The sequence below is a fragment of the Ornithorhynchus anatinus genome, chromosome 1 (assembly GCF_004115215.2).
Source record: "Ornithorhynchus anatinus isolate Pmale09 chromosome 1, mOrnAna1.pri.v4, whole genome shotgun sequence".
Taxonomy (NCBI): Eukaryota; Metazoa; Chordata; class Mammalia; order Monotremata; family Ornithorhynchidae; genus Ornithorhynchus; species Ornithorhynchus anatinus.
In genome coordinates, this window is record NC_041728.1 from 97,382,808 (window position 1) to 97,399,202 (window position 16,395).

General features: G+C 55.2%; 1 protein-coding gene across 1 annotated transcript; it reads right to left on the bottom strand.

Annotated features, from left to right (window-relative positions):
- Positions 1–2,867: 2,867 nt before the first annotated feature.
- On the bottom strand, positions 2,868–13,835 carry PAX1 (paired box 1). The gene is made up of 5 exons (XM_007672971.3): positions 13,584–13,835; positions 12,347–12,976; positions 9,741–9,883; positions 8,465–8,684; positions 2,868–3,627 (listed from the first exon to the last, which is right to left on the bottom strand). Exons 1-5 carry the CDS (start codon positions 13,585–13,587, stop codon positions 3,536–3,538), a joined length of 1,089 nt encoding a protein of 362 aa, XP_007671161.1. The 5' UTR covers positions 13,588–13,835; the 3' UTR covers positions 2,868–3,535.
- Between the last annotated feature and the right edge of the window lie 2,560 nt (positions 13,836–16,395).

Below are 16,395 nucleotides of genomic sequence, written 5' to 3' on the forward strand. Positions count from 1 at the left end.
TGTGCTATGGTTGGGTCTGAAATTCTGCCACGCACCACTAAATGCCTCTCACCCCCTAGAAATTAGCAGCCGGACCACAGACTGGGCCCGGCATCCTCCCTTGGAATCCTCCTCTAGACTGAATGTCACTGTGAGCAGGAATGTGTTTACCAACTCTGCTACATTGTGAGCCCCCCAAGCATTTATTACAGTGTTCTGCACACAGTACATACTCTATAAATATGATTGATTGATTGATTGATTGAAAATGCCACTGATTGAAAACAGGTGTCCCCCTTCTTGGCATTTCCAGTTGGATGCTCATTGTCAGTCAGCCAATTGTATTTATTGAGCACTAACTATATGAAGAACACTGTACTAAGCACTTGAGAGAGAACAATTTAGCAATAAAACAGACACATACCCGTCCACAGTGAGTTTACAGTCTAGAGGGGGAGACAGACATTAATATAAATTAATAAATTAAAGATGTGTACATAAGTGCTGTGGAGCTGAGACGGGGGATGAATAAAGGGAGCAAGTCAGGGTAATGCAGAAGGTAGTGGAAGAAGAGAAAAGGAGGGCTTAGTCGAGGAAGGCCTCTTGGAAGAGATGTGCTTTCAATAAGGCTTTAAGGGGGGGAGAGTAATTGTCTGTCAGCCTGTGGCACTGTCTGTCATTCTTTCCAGCACCTGCCAGTACTGCCATCTCCTAACTGACTCCAAGAAGCTGCTTTCTTGCTTCTAGGTCCTAATAGCAATAATAATAGTAATAATAATAATAATGTGGTATTGTACACAGAAGCAGCGTGGCTCAGTGGAAAGAGCATGGGCTTTGGAGTCAGAAGTCATGAGTTCGAATCCCAGCTCTGCCACTTGTCAGCTGTGTGACTGTGGGCAAGTCACTTAACTTCTCTGTGCCTCAGTTACCTCATCTGTAAAATGGGGATTAAGACTGTGAGCCCCACGTGGGACATCCTGATTCCCCTGTGTCTACCCCAGCGCTTAGAACAGTGCTCGGCACCTAGTAAGCGCTTAACAAATACCAACATTATTATTGTACTGACTATGAGCCAAGAGCTGGGGTGGATAGAAGTAAATCTGGTTGGACACAGTCCCTGTTCCACAGGGGGTTAGCAGTCTCAGGCCCCATGTAACAGATGAGGTAACTGAGGCACAGAGAAGTAAAGTGACCTGTCCAAGGTCACACAGCAGACTAGTGGCAGAGCCAGGATTAGAACCCAATGACCTTCTGACTCCCAGGCCCATGCTCTCTCCACTAAACCATACTGCTTCTCCTGACCAGTAGGAACTACTTGGAGCTCAAAGTGGGCCTAGAGCATCCCACAAGAGCCTGTTCCAGGTGGACAAGGCACAGGTGTGCTCAGTCCAAATGGTCACAACAGTGGTGCGATGCCCATTGATCTGGACTGGTGAATTTTTCCAAAACACTCGGAATGAAACTTGACTCAGAATTTCTGGATCAAAATCACATTGAGAGTCACCCCAATCTACACTGGTAGATTCATCATAACTTCTCTGTGCCTCAGTTACTTCATCTGTAAAATGGGGATTAAGACTCTGAGCTTCCAGACTGTAAGCTCGATGTGAACAGGAAATGTGTCTGTAATATTAGTATAGTGTACGCCCTCAAACATTTAGTATAGTGCTTTGTACTCAATAAGCATTCAAAAAATACAGCTGCCTGACTGACAGGGAATGTGCTGACCTGATTAACTTGTGACTACTCCAGTACTTAGTACAGTGCCTGGAACATACAGTGGTGGGGACTTCCATGGATCCAGTGTCCCCAACGCTCCTTGACCATGAGAAAAGGAATAAAATATACCCTGTTTGGACTCTCCTGGAACTGATGCATGTATGTTTCTTATATCCTCTACTGCTCCCCTTGTCCGCTATTTATTTGTCATCTCCCTGTGTGACTCAAAACTCCTAGGGGACCAAGACCACGATTTCTAACTCTTTTGTAGTCTCAAATGTTTAGTATCGTGCTCTACGAATAGGTGGTCCGTGACTGTGATTGAATGATTAATGGATTCAATGAGGGGTGGTTCTAAAGCCTGCAACAACTTGCTCTCCAACCAAGACTGCAGAATGAACTTTCTGCCCTTCCTCTTCCTGCCCTGCCCAACCTTTGTGGAGGGGCTGAAAATCCATCGAGCAGGAAGAGGTGGGGGTGGGAGCAGGGAAACCCCTGATCTTCTATGCCCCCGGCAGCCAATGGAGAGTTTGGCTGAAAGTTCAAGATGCTTTAATTAAAAGATCTTGCTGAAGATGGACCGAGGCCCCGGGATCCTGGATAGGGTAAAGGAAAGCCTCACGTAAGGATGGAGAGGTCTCTCTTCTCTGGACAGTGAGATTCCCAGATTCTAGGTAGCAATTCTCGGGAGGCACTGTGGACTTAGGTAGAACAACTACAAAACTGTGTGTTGGGAGAGCCAGCTAGGCAAAGTAACTAAAGTTTTATCATTTTTCTAACTAGCTCTTCGGGCTTCGCTGCCGCCCACCCCTTGCTAGCCAGAGCTCCCTGTGGTTTGTGAGGGTCACCCTGAGGTCATTGTCCCCCAGACCCCGGGATGGAGGCGGGAGCAAATATCTCCCTGGGAGCTGGCAATGCCCCTCAGAGTCCCTACGAGAGGATCCGTCGTCCCATAGAACTTTGGGCGACTGAGGGCGTTGATCAAGTTTCCGGGAGACGGGAGTCTCGACGGGGCCCTCCCCTTCTTAGTCCCCTCCCTCTCCCTCTCCCCCTCCCCATCGGGAATGTGGCCCGGGGGAATCAGACCAAATAGTGCGGGAACAGACCGAGTGGCCAAAAGTCCCTCCCCCGGGCGGAGCTTCTAGGAAGAGCAGCGGCGGTAGGAGAGGCCAGATTGACTCGGGTTTTATTCATCGTGTTATTATAAAAATATAAAATAAAATGGCTGTGGCTTATTGTCCATTTCCATCTCGGAGAGGCGGCGTTCCCGGGGCGGGAGGCCCGGGCGTCGGGAGGAGTAAAGGCAGGGGAGGAATTGGGCTGCGGGGCTCGGACGGGAAGCCAGGGCTGGATGTGGGAGAAACGGACTAGGGAGAGCAGGAACCTCTCAGGGGATCCTAGGGGGAGGAAAGCAGAAAAGCCGGGAAGGGAAAGGGGACCTGGGCTGGGGCCGGTGTGCAATCAAACGGGGAGAACGCTAGGGCTGTATTTCCTGGGCCTCGCATTAGCTCAATCCCAGGACTCAGCAGCCTCTGCCCAGGTTTGTTTTGGTTTGGTTTGTTTTAAGATATTGGTTAACCCCTATCTCTATCCCTCTTCCCGTCCCCCACCCTGTCCCGCTTTCCGCCAGGGCCCTCGGCGGGGATCCGGAATCTCCTGGGTCACCGTGGGGTCGAGCCGGAGGGCAGGTCCCAGCTGCAGCTTCGTCTCCCCAGAGGGGTCTTCGCCGGTCCGGGGGGTTGGGCCGGCCTCCGAGGGCCAAGCGTCCGGGTCAACTCCATCGCCCTACCGCGCCCCTTGGGATCTTCGCCGTGCACTCCCGACGGGCAGCCGCGCCCTAGGAGGAGGAAGCCGGGATGGACAGTCCGTGTATGGTCCCTAGAGGGTCTTGGGCTTTGCCCACTGGGCTGGGCGGCTTTCGGTCGGCCCCTAGGGAAAGGCGGGGACAAAGCGGGAACAGGACCGGTTACCTCTCTGCCCTTGACCCAGGAGCCGGACCAGTCTCAGGGCGGACCCTGCTCTGGGGTTTTCCAGAGCTCCAGCCTCGGGATTGAGCGGCCCGAAATCCAGGAGGAAGGGGCGCTCCCGCTCAGGGAAATAAATAATTGACAGTCTGGTTCCTCACCCTAACCGCCTCCCCCAGTCCCCACAGTCAACATCTCCCTCCCACTCTCGTCTCCACCCCCGCTCCCCAATCGTCAACCCTCACCCATTAATCCCAGAAACAAGGCCGGGAAGGGAATCAGGGAAGGTCCGTCCCGTCCCATCTCACTTGGCTCCAACTGTTAGGGACTTGGGCCTCGGGGACGGGTCGAGATCAGTGCGTATGTCGGTCCTGCACCCAGTCCCTGCCCAGCTCCTCCAGGTTCTGCCTGGCACAGTGGTCTCCGGCCGGGAGCTCCGCGTATGCACAGGGTCCTACCCCTGGCAGGCTGAATGTGGGGGTGTGCGGGGAGCTCAAGAAGTCCGTGGTGGGCGGTGGGCGAAGGTGGGTGGTTGCCGAGAGGCCGGTGACTCCCGGGCCGGACCTGCTGGGAGTCTGCGCCTTTGGAAGGGAGTGTTTCTGTTTATCGTTGTATCGTGCTCTCCCTCGCGCTTAGTACAGTGCTCTGCACACAGTAAGCCCTCAAGAAATACGATTGATTGGTTGACTGGGATCAGCCCTCCCGGAAATGGAGAGTTTATTGTTTCCCTGTGCCAGCAAGTCATTTAACTTCTCTGTGCCTCAGCTCCCTCATCTGTAAATTGGGGGTTAAGACTGTGAGCCCCACGTGGGATAACCTGATTACTTTGTATCTGCCCCAGGGCTTAGAACAGTGCTTGGCATATAGTAAGCGCTTAACAAATACCATAATTATTAACAGGGAACACAACGCGAGAGGGTCATGCATTCTCCCTCCAGCTCTCTGGAGAGAAGCCAAGAACTCTCTCGTGGCTCTGAGACCAGTGAGTCTAGAAGCAGCCCGCACTCCCATCCACGAGGAGGGGGATGGGAAGGGCTTTGTAGGGGTACAGGGGGACGGGAACGGAGTGGTGGAGGCTTCTCTCGGTTTCCTTCAGATGGAGAAGGGGAAATTCCGTTCATTCTCACGATCCTAGCGTAGGCCTTTAGGCTGAGCAGGGGGTCGCCTCGTCCGGGGAAGAGAACGAAGGGCTGCCCCGCTCAGAGTCCAGCACTGCGCTCCAGGGAATGGGATCTCCCTAGGCGGTCTGGGATCTCCGGAAACAGATCCAACAGTTGAGCGAAAGACTCCTTTCTCCCGATTCGGAAAAGCGGGCGGGTTCGAGATTGCGGGGCGACCGAGCCGATGGGTGTCCTCGGCTCAAACAGGAAAAGGTCAGCGAGAAGAAGACAGGTGATTTCCTGGCAAAGGGAGAACCGGGACCTGCTTTGATTACCAACCCCCGAATCTCCGGGAAAGAAGCTCCCGTGAAAGGGTGGGAAGGCCTTTCCGGAACGGTTTCGGGATCTCCAAATCTATGGGATCATTTCTGTCGTGGGGTCAGCCGGCGCAGGGAACTGATTCCAAGCTTGGGGAGAACAGGACAGTCTCAGGGGATGCAGATCGGTTACTGGGGATGGGAGGAGGGACAGTGGGGCGATCGGAGTAGCAATCTACTTGGGGTCAATCACGACCCCAAGGGAATTGTCGCGGCCCTGCTTTTTTCTCCGGAAAAGCCCCTCAAAAGCACTGCCCCGTTTGAACATTTCAAACCTTGGATGGGAGAAAGTTATTGCAAATTTCCGTGCCTCTGGTGGGGAGAGGCGACACCCAAGAACTAGTTGGTATTTACTGACCCATGTTAAATGCCCAAAATTAATTGCCTGCTACTGGCTCGGGTATTGGGCGGATTTCCGAATTGTTCATTAAAAGTAATCCCCGATTTTCTTGCTTGAGGGGAGAACAGTAGTAATAGTAGGAGAAGTAGTAATCGTCGTCATCGTCCTAGTAGTAGTAATAATAGGAGTAGTAATAAGAGAAAAATTATTCTTGGAAAAAGGAATTCCAATTCCTCAGTTACGGGTGTTTCTGGAGGCGGCGAGAGGGAAAATGACGCTTTGTCTCCAGGAAGTCTCAATCGGGCATTGGATTAAACCGGAGTCCAGATTGAACAGGGTGTGGAGCGGGGAAAGAAGAGGGAATCTGCTTCTCTCGCCCCAACGAAACTGGGTGGTGGGTTATTGCATTCGTTTTGTTGCGAGCAAAAAATAGTCTATGCCATTTTAAGAACAAGTATTTTTCTAAGTAAAATGCCTCATTTGGTCGGTGATTCTGAGACGCTGGCGCCTATAAAAAAATCTGAATACCAGGAAATAAATACTCTAATTCGAATTGCATTAATAAAGGGCCGCCAGGGGATTAGGAAGCAGAAAGCTATATGAAATGTGGAATGAGGAGAAAGCACAATGACTGTGAGCACAGATAACCTTGGGATGAGATTCTATAGATTGAATACTGAAGTCGGATTTCTAGAGAAGAATAGGCTTCCCCAAAGAAACTCCCAATCAAACAATACCAATCAATCAATGGTAAACCCGTTGTGGGCAGGGATTTCTCTATTTGTTGCTGAAGTGTACTTCCCAATCACTTAATAGAGAAGAATAGGCTTCCCCAAAGAAACTCCCAATCAAACAATACCAATCAATCAATGGTAAACCCGTTGTGGGCAGGGATTTCTCTATTTGTTGCTGAATTGTACTTCCCAATCGCTTAATACAGTGCTCTGCACACAGGTATGTGCTCAATAAATACGATTGAATGAATGAATTTATTGAGCGCTTACTGTACGCAGAGCACTGTAGTAAGCACTAAACTAAAACGTTTACAAAAGGCACCCTAAGCGACTGATGGCAGGAGGGTTTGTTTTTGTTTATTGGTTAGTTTTTTGTTTGGTTTTGGTTGTTTTCAAAACTAACTACGAGCAATAGGTTCGGGATTCAAAACTAATAAGTCTGGCTTCCTGTTTTTGTTAAAAGCTATCGATTCGTTTCTACTGCAACAGCGCGGGCGCAATCCCCGGTGAAAGAGGATTGTCGATTCGATTCATCCCTTCTGAAGCTTTCACCTCTCCAATCTTAGCAAAGAATTCAAAAGCGCAGGGGGGAAAGGTGGATTTCCCCATTTCCCGCAGCTGCCTGAGAAAGATATCTTGGAGTCCGGGCTTTTCTCGGACAGCGAGACCCGACTAGCCATGCGGATTTGGAGGGAGAAGAGGGATACGAGCCACGTCCCTCTTCGATCGCCTCTCAGGTGTCTGCTCCAGGTCCCCGAAGATAGAGGAAACGAGCTTTTAACAGTTCTAAAGCCTAATCTCACGGGTTTTCGTTTCTCATTTCGCTGTATCATCTGCCCTTCCATTCCCGGCCGAGAAATGCGAGAAGGACTATGTGGTTGGGAATTTCCCCCTTCAGCCTATAAACTCGCCGTGGGTCGTGAACGTGAATACCCAGTCTGTTATATCATACTGTCGCAAGCGCTTAGTAAGCACAAAGTAAGCGCTCAGTAAATACGATTGATTGATTCCGAAGACAACCTGTCCTCCGCGTTTCAGAAGCCCCAGAAAGACGAGTCACTCCCCGATGACTAAACCCTATCTAGGCCTCCCGGGCTAGATTGCTTCTCTTTCAGGAAACGTATTCCCTCTCTATAAAGCCACTTGGGGGGCCTGACGGCTGGACCTGGGCTGCAGATGGCGTCCCGAGGTGTAGACGGCTAGCTGACATCCTCGCTGCTTCCGCCGACAATCCCCGGTAGGGCGGGGACGGGAGAGAATCTTCGGTGGCGTTTACACGGACAGAAACGCTGTGGGGAGTCCTGGCGGGAGGAGAACTTGGATCCCTCGCTTACTCGGGATACCCTGTCAAATTGCTCTGTCAACCCAAAAGCCAGCGGGAATTGGCAGAGGGTGGAATCGGCCATAAAGCAGGGAGCCGGAGACCGTTCCCCACAGCGGGGGTCAGGAACGAGATATGTGGGAGGAGTGGGGCGGGAGCCCCCTGGAAGGAAGAGAAAGGGAACAGAGCTCTTTTGGGACATTTTTTAAAGATGGGCTGAAGCGATCCGGATCGAGTCCGACCCTGGTCAGGCTCTCTCCAACTCCGCCGCCCTCCAAAACACACACACACACACACACACACACACACACACACATTTTTCCAGCCGTCTTTCACGGCGCGGTAGAGGGGAATTTTATCTAGGGGAAGGGTTTAGGTGAGCCTCTCCTTGCCTTCAGGTGGCCTCCCCTAGCTAGGTCCCCAGGACTAGCCGGAGTGAGACAATGCAGAAGTTCCGTCTAGAATAATAATAATAATGTTGGTATTTGTTAAGCTCTTACTTTGTGCAGAGCACTGTTCTAAGCGCTGGGGTAGATACAGGGTAATCAGGTTGTCCCACGTGAGGCTCACAGTTAATCCCCATTTTACAGATGAGGTAACTGAGGCACAGAGAAGTTAAGTGACTTGCCCACAGTCACACAGCTGACAAGTGGCAGAGCCGGGATTTGAACCCATGACTCCCAAGCCCGGGCTCTTTCCACTGAGCCACGCTGCTTCTCTGATCACATCAGAGAGAAGAATAGATTACCTGTTGTTTAGTTACCCGAAGGACGGTCCTTGGGACTCCACTGCATTCCTCTCAACACCCTATCCCGGTTCTCGGTCTCGGGGAGCTCTCCCTCGGTTCAAGACTGGGGTGAACGGGTTCCCTGACTACTCCTTCCTCCCTTCCCCACTCCCTCCTCCGCCATCCCGGCCCCAGCCCCTTACCTTCCCGGCCGGGATGCTTGAAGGCCATGGCCGTGGCGATGTCACCCCCGTGCACGGTCCCGCTGGGCCCGTGGTGGGCCAGGGGGCTGCTCGGAGCCTGCCATGGATGCCCGGGGGGCAAAAACCCCCCGCCGGGCCCGCCGTACACGCCGTGCTGGTTGGAAGAGGGGTAGGCGCAGGCCGGGAGGAAGCTGCCCACGGTGGAGAGGCCCGGTGGGGGCTGAGAAGGGGAGAGGGAAGGGGAGGGGGAGACAGAATTACAACACTAACCCTGGCGGCCACAATCCCCTCTCCTCCCTCCCTTCCTCTCCCCGACTGCGGGGGAAGCGGGCTTCAGTCCTAGGGCCGAAAATAATAATAATAACAATAACAATAATATACTAAATAAATAAATAAATAAATAAATAAGGTATTTGTTAAGCCCTTGTATATGTGCCAAGCGCTGAACTAAGCGCTGGGGTGTATATCAGCAACTCTGGTCCGTGCGAGGCAGTGTCAGAGGCTTTTTAATCTACCAACCAAGTCTCCTAGAACAGCTTGCATATGACTGAGCCCACAGGGACCTTGGTCTATTTGATTACTTTGTAATACACCAGCGCTTAGCATAGGGCTTAGTATACTGTAAGCGCTTAATAAATACCTGCATCTTTATTATTGTTATGATTATGATCAATACTGTAATTAGCAATAATATTTTCAGGCAAAGACACGCATATTCACACACAGTCATTAAATATACATTTTTGTCTTTCATTTTCGAAGATGGAACCATACAGGGTGAGGATTTGAGTGTTTGTCAGAAAAAAAAAATCCGTGAGGGTCTGGCACTTCCGTTCGATAAGCATGACATACGACACACACTCGTACACCTCCACATACACACTACGTACACACATATCCCCCGTTTCTCTTGCGCACAAACATACACCTACATGGATAAGGAGTTGCCTCCTTCACCTAGGCCCCTTGTGGGACTGAAAAGACCAGTGTGAGACTCCGACACCGCAGCCGGTCCTTTTTTTTTTTTCTTTGTTTACATAAACACTCACATGCACACTCACTCATGTACACACACACACATACATAGACTCAAACCCGTTGCCTATCCAGCTGACCAGAATGAGCTGGCCAGCAGCATCCCGATTATCGGTCTGTACCGGTGATGGACACTCCCGTCTACACCCGCCCCGGCCCTGGGCCCGGGACCACGGGTTGCATGGTCCTAGTCGCACGGCTAGCAGGACGCTATAGAGACCGGATGGCCGAGTGAGTTTACCTGCGGGTATTTAATGTCCCCTTCCATGGCCGCTTTGTCGATCCCGTTCACGCTCTGCGGAGCCGGGAAGCCCGGTCGGTTGACGCTGGCCCAGTCCTCCACCTTGGGGGGATACGCCGAGCTCTCGGCTCCGGCCAGCGCCCCTGGAGCAGGAATAGAAGTGTTAGCGGTCGGGGAGGCCCTTACCTGGGAGTCCCGGCGAGGCCAGAGCTCGCCTATGCCCAGGTAAAAAAAGTAGGAAAACAATCATGTGCACACCGAACCTCACACTCAATTTCACAGTCACATTCTCCTTCCTTCCCGTAAGCGCGCGCGGGAGCACACACACACACACACACAGAGGTCTCCGGGTTAGCCCAATGCGCAGTGCCGAAGGAAGCAAGCAAGGACCGACTAGCGAGGGTTTCGCTTTCGATCGCGGCCTGGAAGAGCCTGGTCTCGGCTCCTCCACCCGCCAGGGCTGGATTTCTCCTGGCCCATTCGATTCTCTTAATCCCTCCGTCTCCCTTCATCTCCCGCTCTCTCAGCTAGGGCTAGGGAAGAATGCCTGCTGAAGGAGAGTATTTGTTCTTTGTGAAAAGTCCGGGATCCCGACAGAGCTTTCTCGACCAGTCGATCAGAAAAGACGCTGAGTGGGAGCTTCTCCTCCTCCCAGACCATTCATTGCCTAAGACCCGAGCTCGCCAAGAACCCACCTGGGGACAATAAGCCATTCTGCAAGAGAATGTTCTGGAGTGCGAGTGTGTGACCCTTATCTTCTCGACATTAATTCTCTCCGGAGGGGTGCTTGGAACCTTGGTTTTGGCCTTAGCCAAGGAGGAAGAGAGGAGGAGGAAGAAGAAGAAGATGAGGAGGAAGAGGAGGAGGTGATGGTAAGGAAGGAGTTGGAGGAGGAGGAGAAAGAGGGGACAGTGTCTGGGGGGGGGGTTGGGGGGGAGGGTTCTGTCTCCAGTAGGAGACCGCCCAGAAGCTTTGAAAAATGTCGAGACCCATCCCGTCCTTGTCCCCCACGCTCCTTCCTTCCGTCAGGCCCCGAATTTGAAGTCTGAACCTACCCGGCCCTGTCTTGTCTGCCCAAATACCGAGTCTGCTCCCCGATCCAAATCTCCCATCCCCCGCTTCCCAAAGCCTCCTCTTCCCGGTGGATTTAGGGCAGAGGCCTTCCCAGAAACCGGGAGGCGGCGGTGCGGGATTTCAGGGAAATGAAGCCCAGACACGCAAACCCTTGGTGTGCTTTTACTTTCCTCCCTCTAGAGCGGGCTCGAAAAAGCAGTTTCTCCCGCAGCAGGCCCGGGGAGTCCGTCTGAAACCACAAACAGTTCCTTACATGTTCATTTCATGTGAAGAAAGGCAAAAAAAAAAATTTTTTTTAATCTCTCCGAGAAGCATTTACAGGAGGTCGGTGCGCCCGTGACCGCCAAGTCCCAAGCTGACTCCCATCTTAGTACCGCAAGGACTCAAAGGCTCGGGAGAGACCGGCCTTGCCCCCTCGTTGGGGGCGGCGAGGAGGGAGAAGCCCCCTGTGGACAAGGAGGGGGAGGGGGATGTTGAAGTCTCGAGGTAAAAGTCGGACCTTAGCCGCGATGTTTGTTTTGCTTAGATCTGGCGGAAGGGACCGCCGATACGGACTTGCCGGGCTCGCATTCCTTGAGCAAGAATGAAAAAGCGAAATTTCAAGACTCCGCATTTGTGGTCGGCAATCTATCATCCACAGGAAAATATTTTCCACATTTTTCGTAAAAAGTTCAAGATGTCCAGGCTCCTCTAGAGGCCCGGGCTTCTGCAAAACCCGCCGCCCGAGCCGGGCCTGTCAATCGCCTCTTGTGATGCCCAGCCAGCTGGGGGTATAGCGGATGTTGCCCCCAACGTGCACACTCACAGTCACCTACAATCATACGCACACTTAACACCCCCCCCCCACACACACATATACATTCGCATCCAAAGTAGCAATCACACAGGCGCGCTCACACGCCCAAGTGCCAACGTTTCATTGAGAGGGTGAGAGCAGGTAGAACGGTGGTGCGAGGGACATATAGGCTACAAAGAATCAATCGATGAAAAAGAGTCGGTTGTTTCTATCCTCTCGCTGAAGGTAATGCCCGTCTCCCCCTTTAGACTGTGAGCTCGTTGTGGGCAGGGAATGTGCCTGTCAACTCTATCGCCACGTTCTCTCCCAAGCGCCTAGTACAGGGTTCGGCACACGGTACGCCCTATTGGTATTTTTGATAGATCGATTGACTGAAGCTCTAGAAATTGGGGAAGTCCATGTTTTCCCCTTCACAACCGAGGCGCGCTGACCCTCCATCGCCGTCACAGCTGGATATTATTATTATTATTATTAATCACATTTATTGAGTGCTTACTGTGTGCAGAGCACTGTAGTAAGCGCTTGGGAGTGTACAATATGACATCTGAGGAACACCAGCTCCTTGGACCCCCCACGGGCTGGGGCTTCTAGAAGCCGCTCGCACACACGCATATGCACACACACACACACATATGGACACTCACATATACACACATATGTCCCCTCTTGGGGGTGGGGTGGGGGAGCGGTTGAGAGGGTCCTATGGGCGGTGGGGCAGGGCAAGGGGGGCACTGACCTGTCTGCTCCATAAAAGTTCGGATTCCGAGGATGTTGCTGACCGAGTGCGCGGAGGGCCAGGACCTGGGGAGACTGACGTGTCCGGCGGAGACGGACACTCCGGGGTGGGAGCCCACCTTGGCCCCCGCGGGGGACATCGGGGCGGGGTAGGGATACTGATAGATGTGGTTGTAGGGCAGCGTCGGCTGCGGAGGTGGCTGCTTGTTGGCCTCGTAGGGGTGCGGCTGGGAGAGGTTCCCGATTTTATTCCTCAGAATCCGGCTGATGGAGCTGACCGAGGGGACATTGTACTTGTCGCAGACGCCGTCGGCCAGCAGCCGGTCCCGGATCTCCCAGGCGAAGATGCCCGGGTCCCCCTGCTTGTAGTCCCGGATGTGCTTGACCACGGTGGGGGTGGTGACGCGGGGTTTGCTGCCGCCGATGGCCCCCGGCAGGATGGAGCCCGTCTCGTTGTAGCGCGCCAGGATCTTGCTCACGCAACCGTGGGACACCCGCAGCTGGCGGCTGATGTCGCAGGGCCGGATCCCGAGCTGGGCCAGCTCCACGATGCGGAGCCGGATGGCGTTGGGCAGCGGCCGGCCGTTGACGAACACGCCGCCCAGCTGGTTCACCTCCCCGTAGGTCTGCTCTGTGGGCGGGGGCCGCCGCCGGGAAGGGGTCGGGGAGAAAGAGCGCGGCCGTTACCCCAACTCGAAGGGCCGGGCTGGGGCGGGGGGACGGGGGAGGACCCCTCGGTGAGGAGGTTTGCCACCAGCCCCTCCCGCACGCCCCCAAGGCCTGCGTCCATCTCTGCCCATCGGGCGGAGAAGCCCCCACCCCCAGGGAAGGTGTCTCCGGACTGTGCTTTCCAAGCGCTTAGTACAGTGCTCGGCACACAGTAAGCGCTCGATAAATACGATTGAATGAATGAATGAAGGACCGACCCCTCTCCACCACCCCCCCCCCCCAACCACCAACCCGCCGCTCCTCACCCCGTACGAAACTGGCCGGTTCGCAGAAAAAGTTTGACCGGAGAGGCAGCCGGTCCTTAAAGACCCGGACGGCGTCCCTCTGACCCCCTGACTTCGGGTGAAAGGGGCACCCACACCTACCCCCTTAGCGGAGTGAGGAGCAGGGGGGTTTCTGGACGGATTTCTCCCCCCATATTCCCCTTCCTCCCGGCCCGACGCGCCCGTATTGGGGAGTGGGGGGAGAGAGGGGAAAACTCTGAACTCTCCCCCTGCTGTCTTTCTTACCCATTGCTCCCAGGGCTGGCGGCTCCGGGTCCCGGGCACCCGGCCCGGGCCGAGTGGGCGACTAAGTTTGGGCTGGGCGCAGACCCCCGGGGCTCCGGATCACACAGAGCTGCATAGAGGTAGGCAGGGCAAAAGGGGAGGAGTAGAAGCAAGAGGTGGGAAGAAAACGGGGAGGGGAGCAGGGGTGCGAACAGAAGGCGGAGAGAGGGACAGTGACAGAACCGGGAGCAAAAAAAAAAATCAGAAAAGGAGCAGTAGAGGCAGGAATTGGGTGGGGGTCGGGGGGGTTGGGGAGTAGGGGAATCTGGGAAGAAGAGAGGGAGAAGGAGAAGTAGGAACAGGAGGTGGGGAGGAGCAGAAAAAGGGTGAGAGGAACAGAGGGGAGAAGGAGAGGCGGGAGCAGGGCCAGGGGGAGGGCGGTGAAGCCCCCCCGGCCCCGTCCAGCAGCAAACTAGGGACCCTGCTTCCCCAGGCCCCGGGGGCGGGTTCCGAGCTGGCCGGCCCGGCTCAGGAGCGGGGACCCCAAGTCCAAAGAGACAGAGCTTCCCACGAGCGGGATGAATCGGGCCGGCCCGGGGCCGCTGCAGTTTGTTGGGACCAATTTGACGTCTCCTCCACGTCAATCCCGGCGGTCACGCCGGAGAAGCTTCCATCGGCGTCTCATTGGCCCGTCACTTCTCGCCGCCGCCGGAGCCCGGGGGGACCCCCGCCCCGCCCCCCGACCCCCCACCCCGCCCCCCGACCCCGCCTCCCCACCAGGGACTGCTCCGGTCTGGGCCCCTCTCTCCTGCTGACCGCTGCGGGGAGAAACGGGAAGGCCAGCAGCTTCCAGTCCTTTTCCCCTCGCTCGTCTCGGCCCGGCCCGGCCCGGCCTCCGGCCCTGGAGGCTCCTGCGAGACCCGCTGAAACCGGGACTATTCAGTCGAGGAGGCAGGGAAGGCCAGAAGCCGGCTGGAAGTGCGACCCCCACTCTCCTCCTCCAGGGGATCGGGACCACCTCAACTCCCGCCGGCCACGCCACCACTTTCTGCTGCCCTCGACAGAGCCGACCGTCCCCCTCCCCGGCCTCCTGTCCCACTCTCCAACTTCCAGCCCTCTGACCTCCGGCTCCCAATTAGAAGTTAAGATGTCTTATTGTCACAATTCACCCGACCTGTCTAGTGAGGGAAATCATGTTAGAGTTTGCCCCTTCTTTGCTCCGCCCTATACTGTGCAGCCTCTGCTCAGCCCCCTGCCCAGCCCCTGCTCATTCCCCTGCCCAGCCACCTGCCCACCCTCTGCCCTGTCCTTGCTCAGCCCCCTGCCCACCTCCCCCCGCCCTGCCCTTGCTCAGTCCCTAAGCACCCTTGTTTAGCCCACATGGCTTCATCTGGGTTTTCCGTACCCACGTCGGGACCACAGAAAGTTCTCCCCAACCCGGGAGCAGAAAAAGCCCATTTTGGGACCCAATTTAGACAGTCCCCCATTCATTCAATGGTATTTATTGAGCGCTTACTATGTGCAGAGCACTGTACTAAGCGCTTGGGATGAACAAGTCGGCAACAGATAGAGACAGTCCCTGCCGTTTGACGGGCTTACAGTCTAATCGACCAAACAGTGCGAAGTTCTGACCCCACCGAAATGGGATCCACGGGCTGAGAAACAAGAGAATCTGTAGCCCCCGACGTGGGTGTAGAGAGGGGGCCAGAATCTGCATTTTTGCTCGATACACCCTCACCCCACCAATTCCTCCCCTCCTCCCACCCCCGCGGCCACAGAATCTGGTCCCATTTTCTCCACTCGGGGCACGGCCGGAGTTGGTTTCCTCCGAGGAGGATCGGGACCGTCGGAGGCCAGGAAGGGAAGAGTGGGGGCCTGGAAGGGAAGAGTGAGGTTCTGGCTCTGTCTCCTTCCTCCCTGTTTGTCCCTCTACCCACTCGGTCACTAATAGCCTTGGATCGAGGTCGCGTGGAAGCCGCCGGGTGCAGGGACCTGGCCGAAACGTGGAAACGCAATCTCGGGGGATCTCCTGAAAATATGGATGGGCTGCTGGGCCCTCTTGGATGGCGATTGACACAGGGGGACGTCAAACATTCGGGGGTGGGAGGGACCTAGGAAATTGATCCGAGCCGGGAGAGACACCCACCAATGTCAGATTGAGGAAGGGATGAAAGAATCCGATGGGGAGTTTCCATTCCTGATCTCGTCTTCTCCCAATCCCTGACACACAAACACACGAACTCTCTCTCTCCCTCTCTCTCTGCCCCGAGCCCTCCTGCAGGGTCCTCCATCCGACTTCACGAGGGCATTTCTGTGCCAGGAGGATGGCGAGCCACAACCGGGGACTCGGAGCCCCCACGGTCGGAGACCCCGCCCCGGAATCCAGCACCGTTTGGGAACGAGGTGCGGTACAGAGAGTGCAGAACGCAAGAAGAACTCGTGCGTTGTGCCTGAGGGGGGGAAATGGTGTTTGGGGGGCAGAACTCGTGCGTTCTGCCTGGGCGGGGGGGAAAGGTGTTTGGGGGGCTGGGAGGGACGATGTAGACGGAACCCGCTGCTGTCGCCTTTGGTGCGTCCGGAGGGGCCCTCTGCTTGAGCCCCGGGACCCGCACCCCGCACCCCGCGCCTCGCACCCCGCACCCTGCGCCCACCGGGCGGGGCGGGATGGCTGGCCTTCTGGCGCCCTCTATTGGCCGTCGGGCAGCTCCCGCTCCCCAGTCCAGCCGGGGCAGGCTTCCCGGAGCTGCAAAGGAAGCCCGCTCGCCCCACCGCCCGGGCTAGTGTCCGCCCCCTCCGGGCTAGTGACCCCCGTCCCGGCCTGCCCTGCTGCCGG

Coding starts and splice junctions, on each gene's coding strand:
- PAX1 (XM_007672971.3), bottom strand. Junction 8,685..9,740: donor GGGACATTAAATACCCGCAG/GTAAACTCACTC, acceptor TCCCCTTCTCAG/CCCCCACCGGGCCTCTCCAC. Junction 3,628..8,464: donor CAAGCATCCCGGCCGGGAAG/GTAAGGGGCTGG, acceptor GCCTTTCCCTAG/GGGCCGACCGAAAGCCGCCC.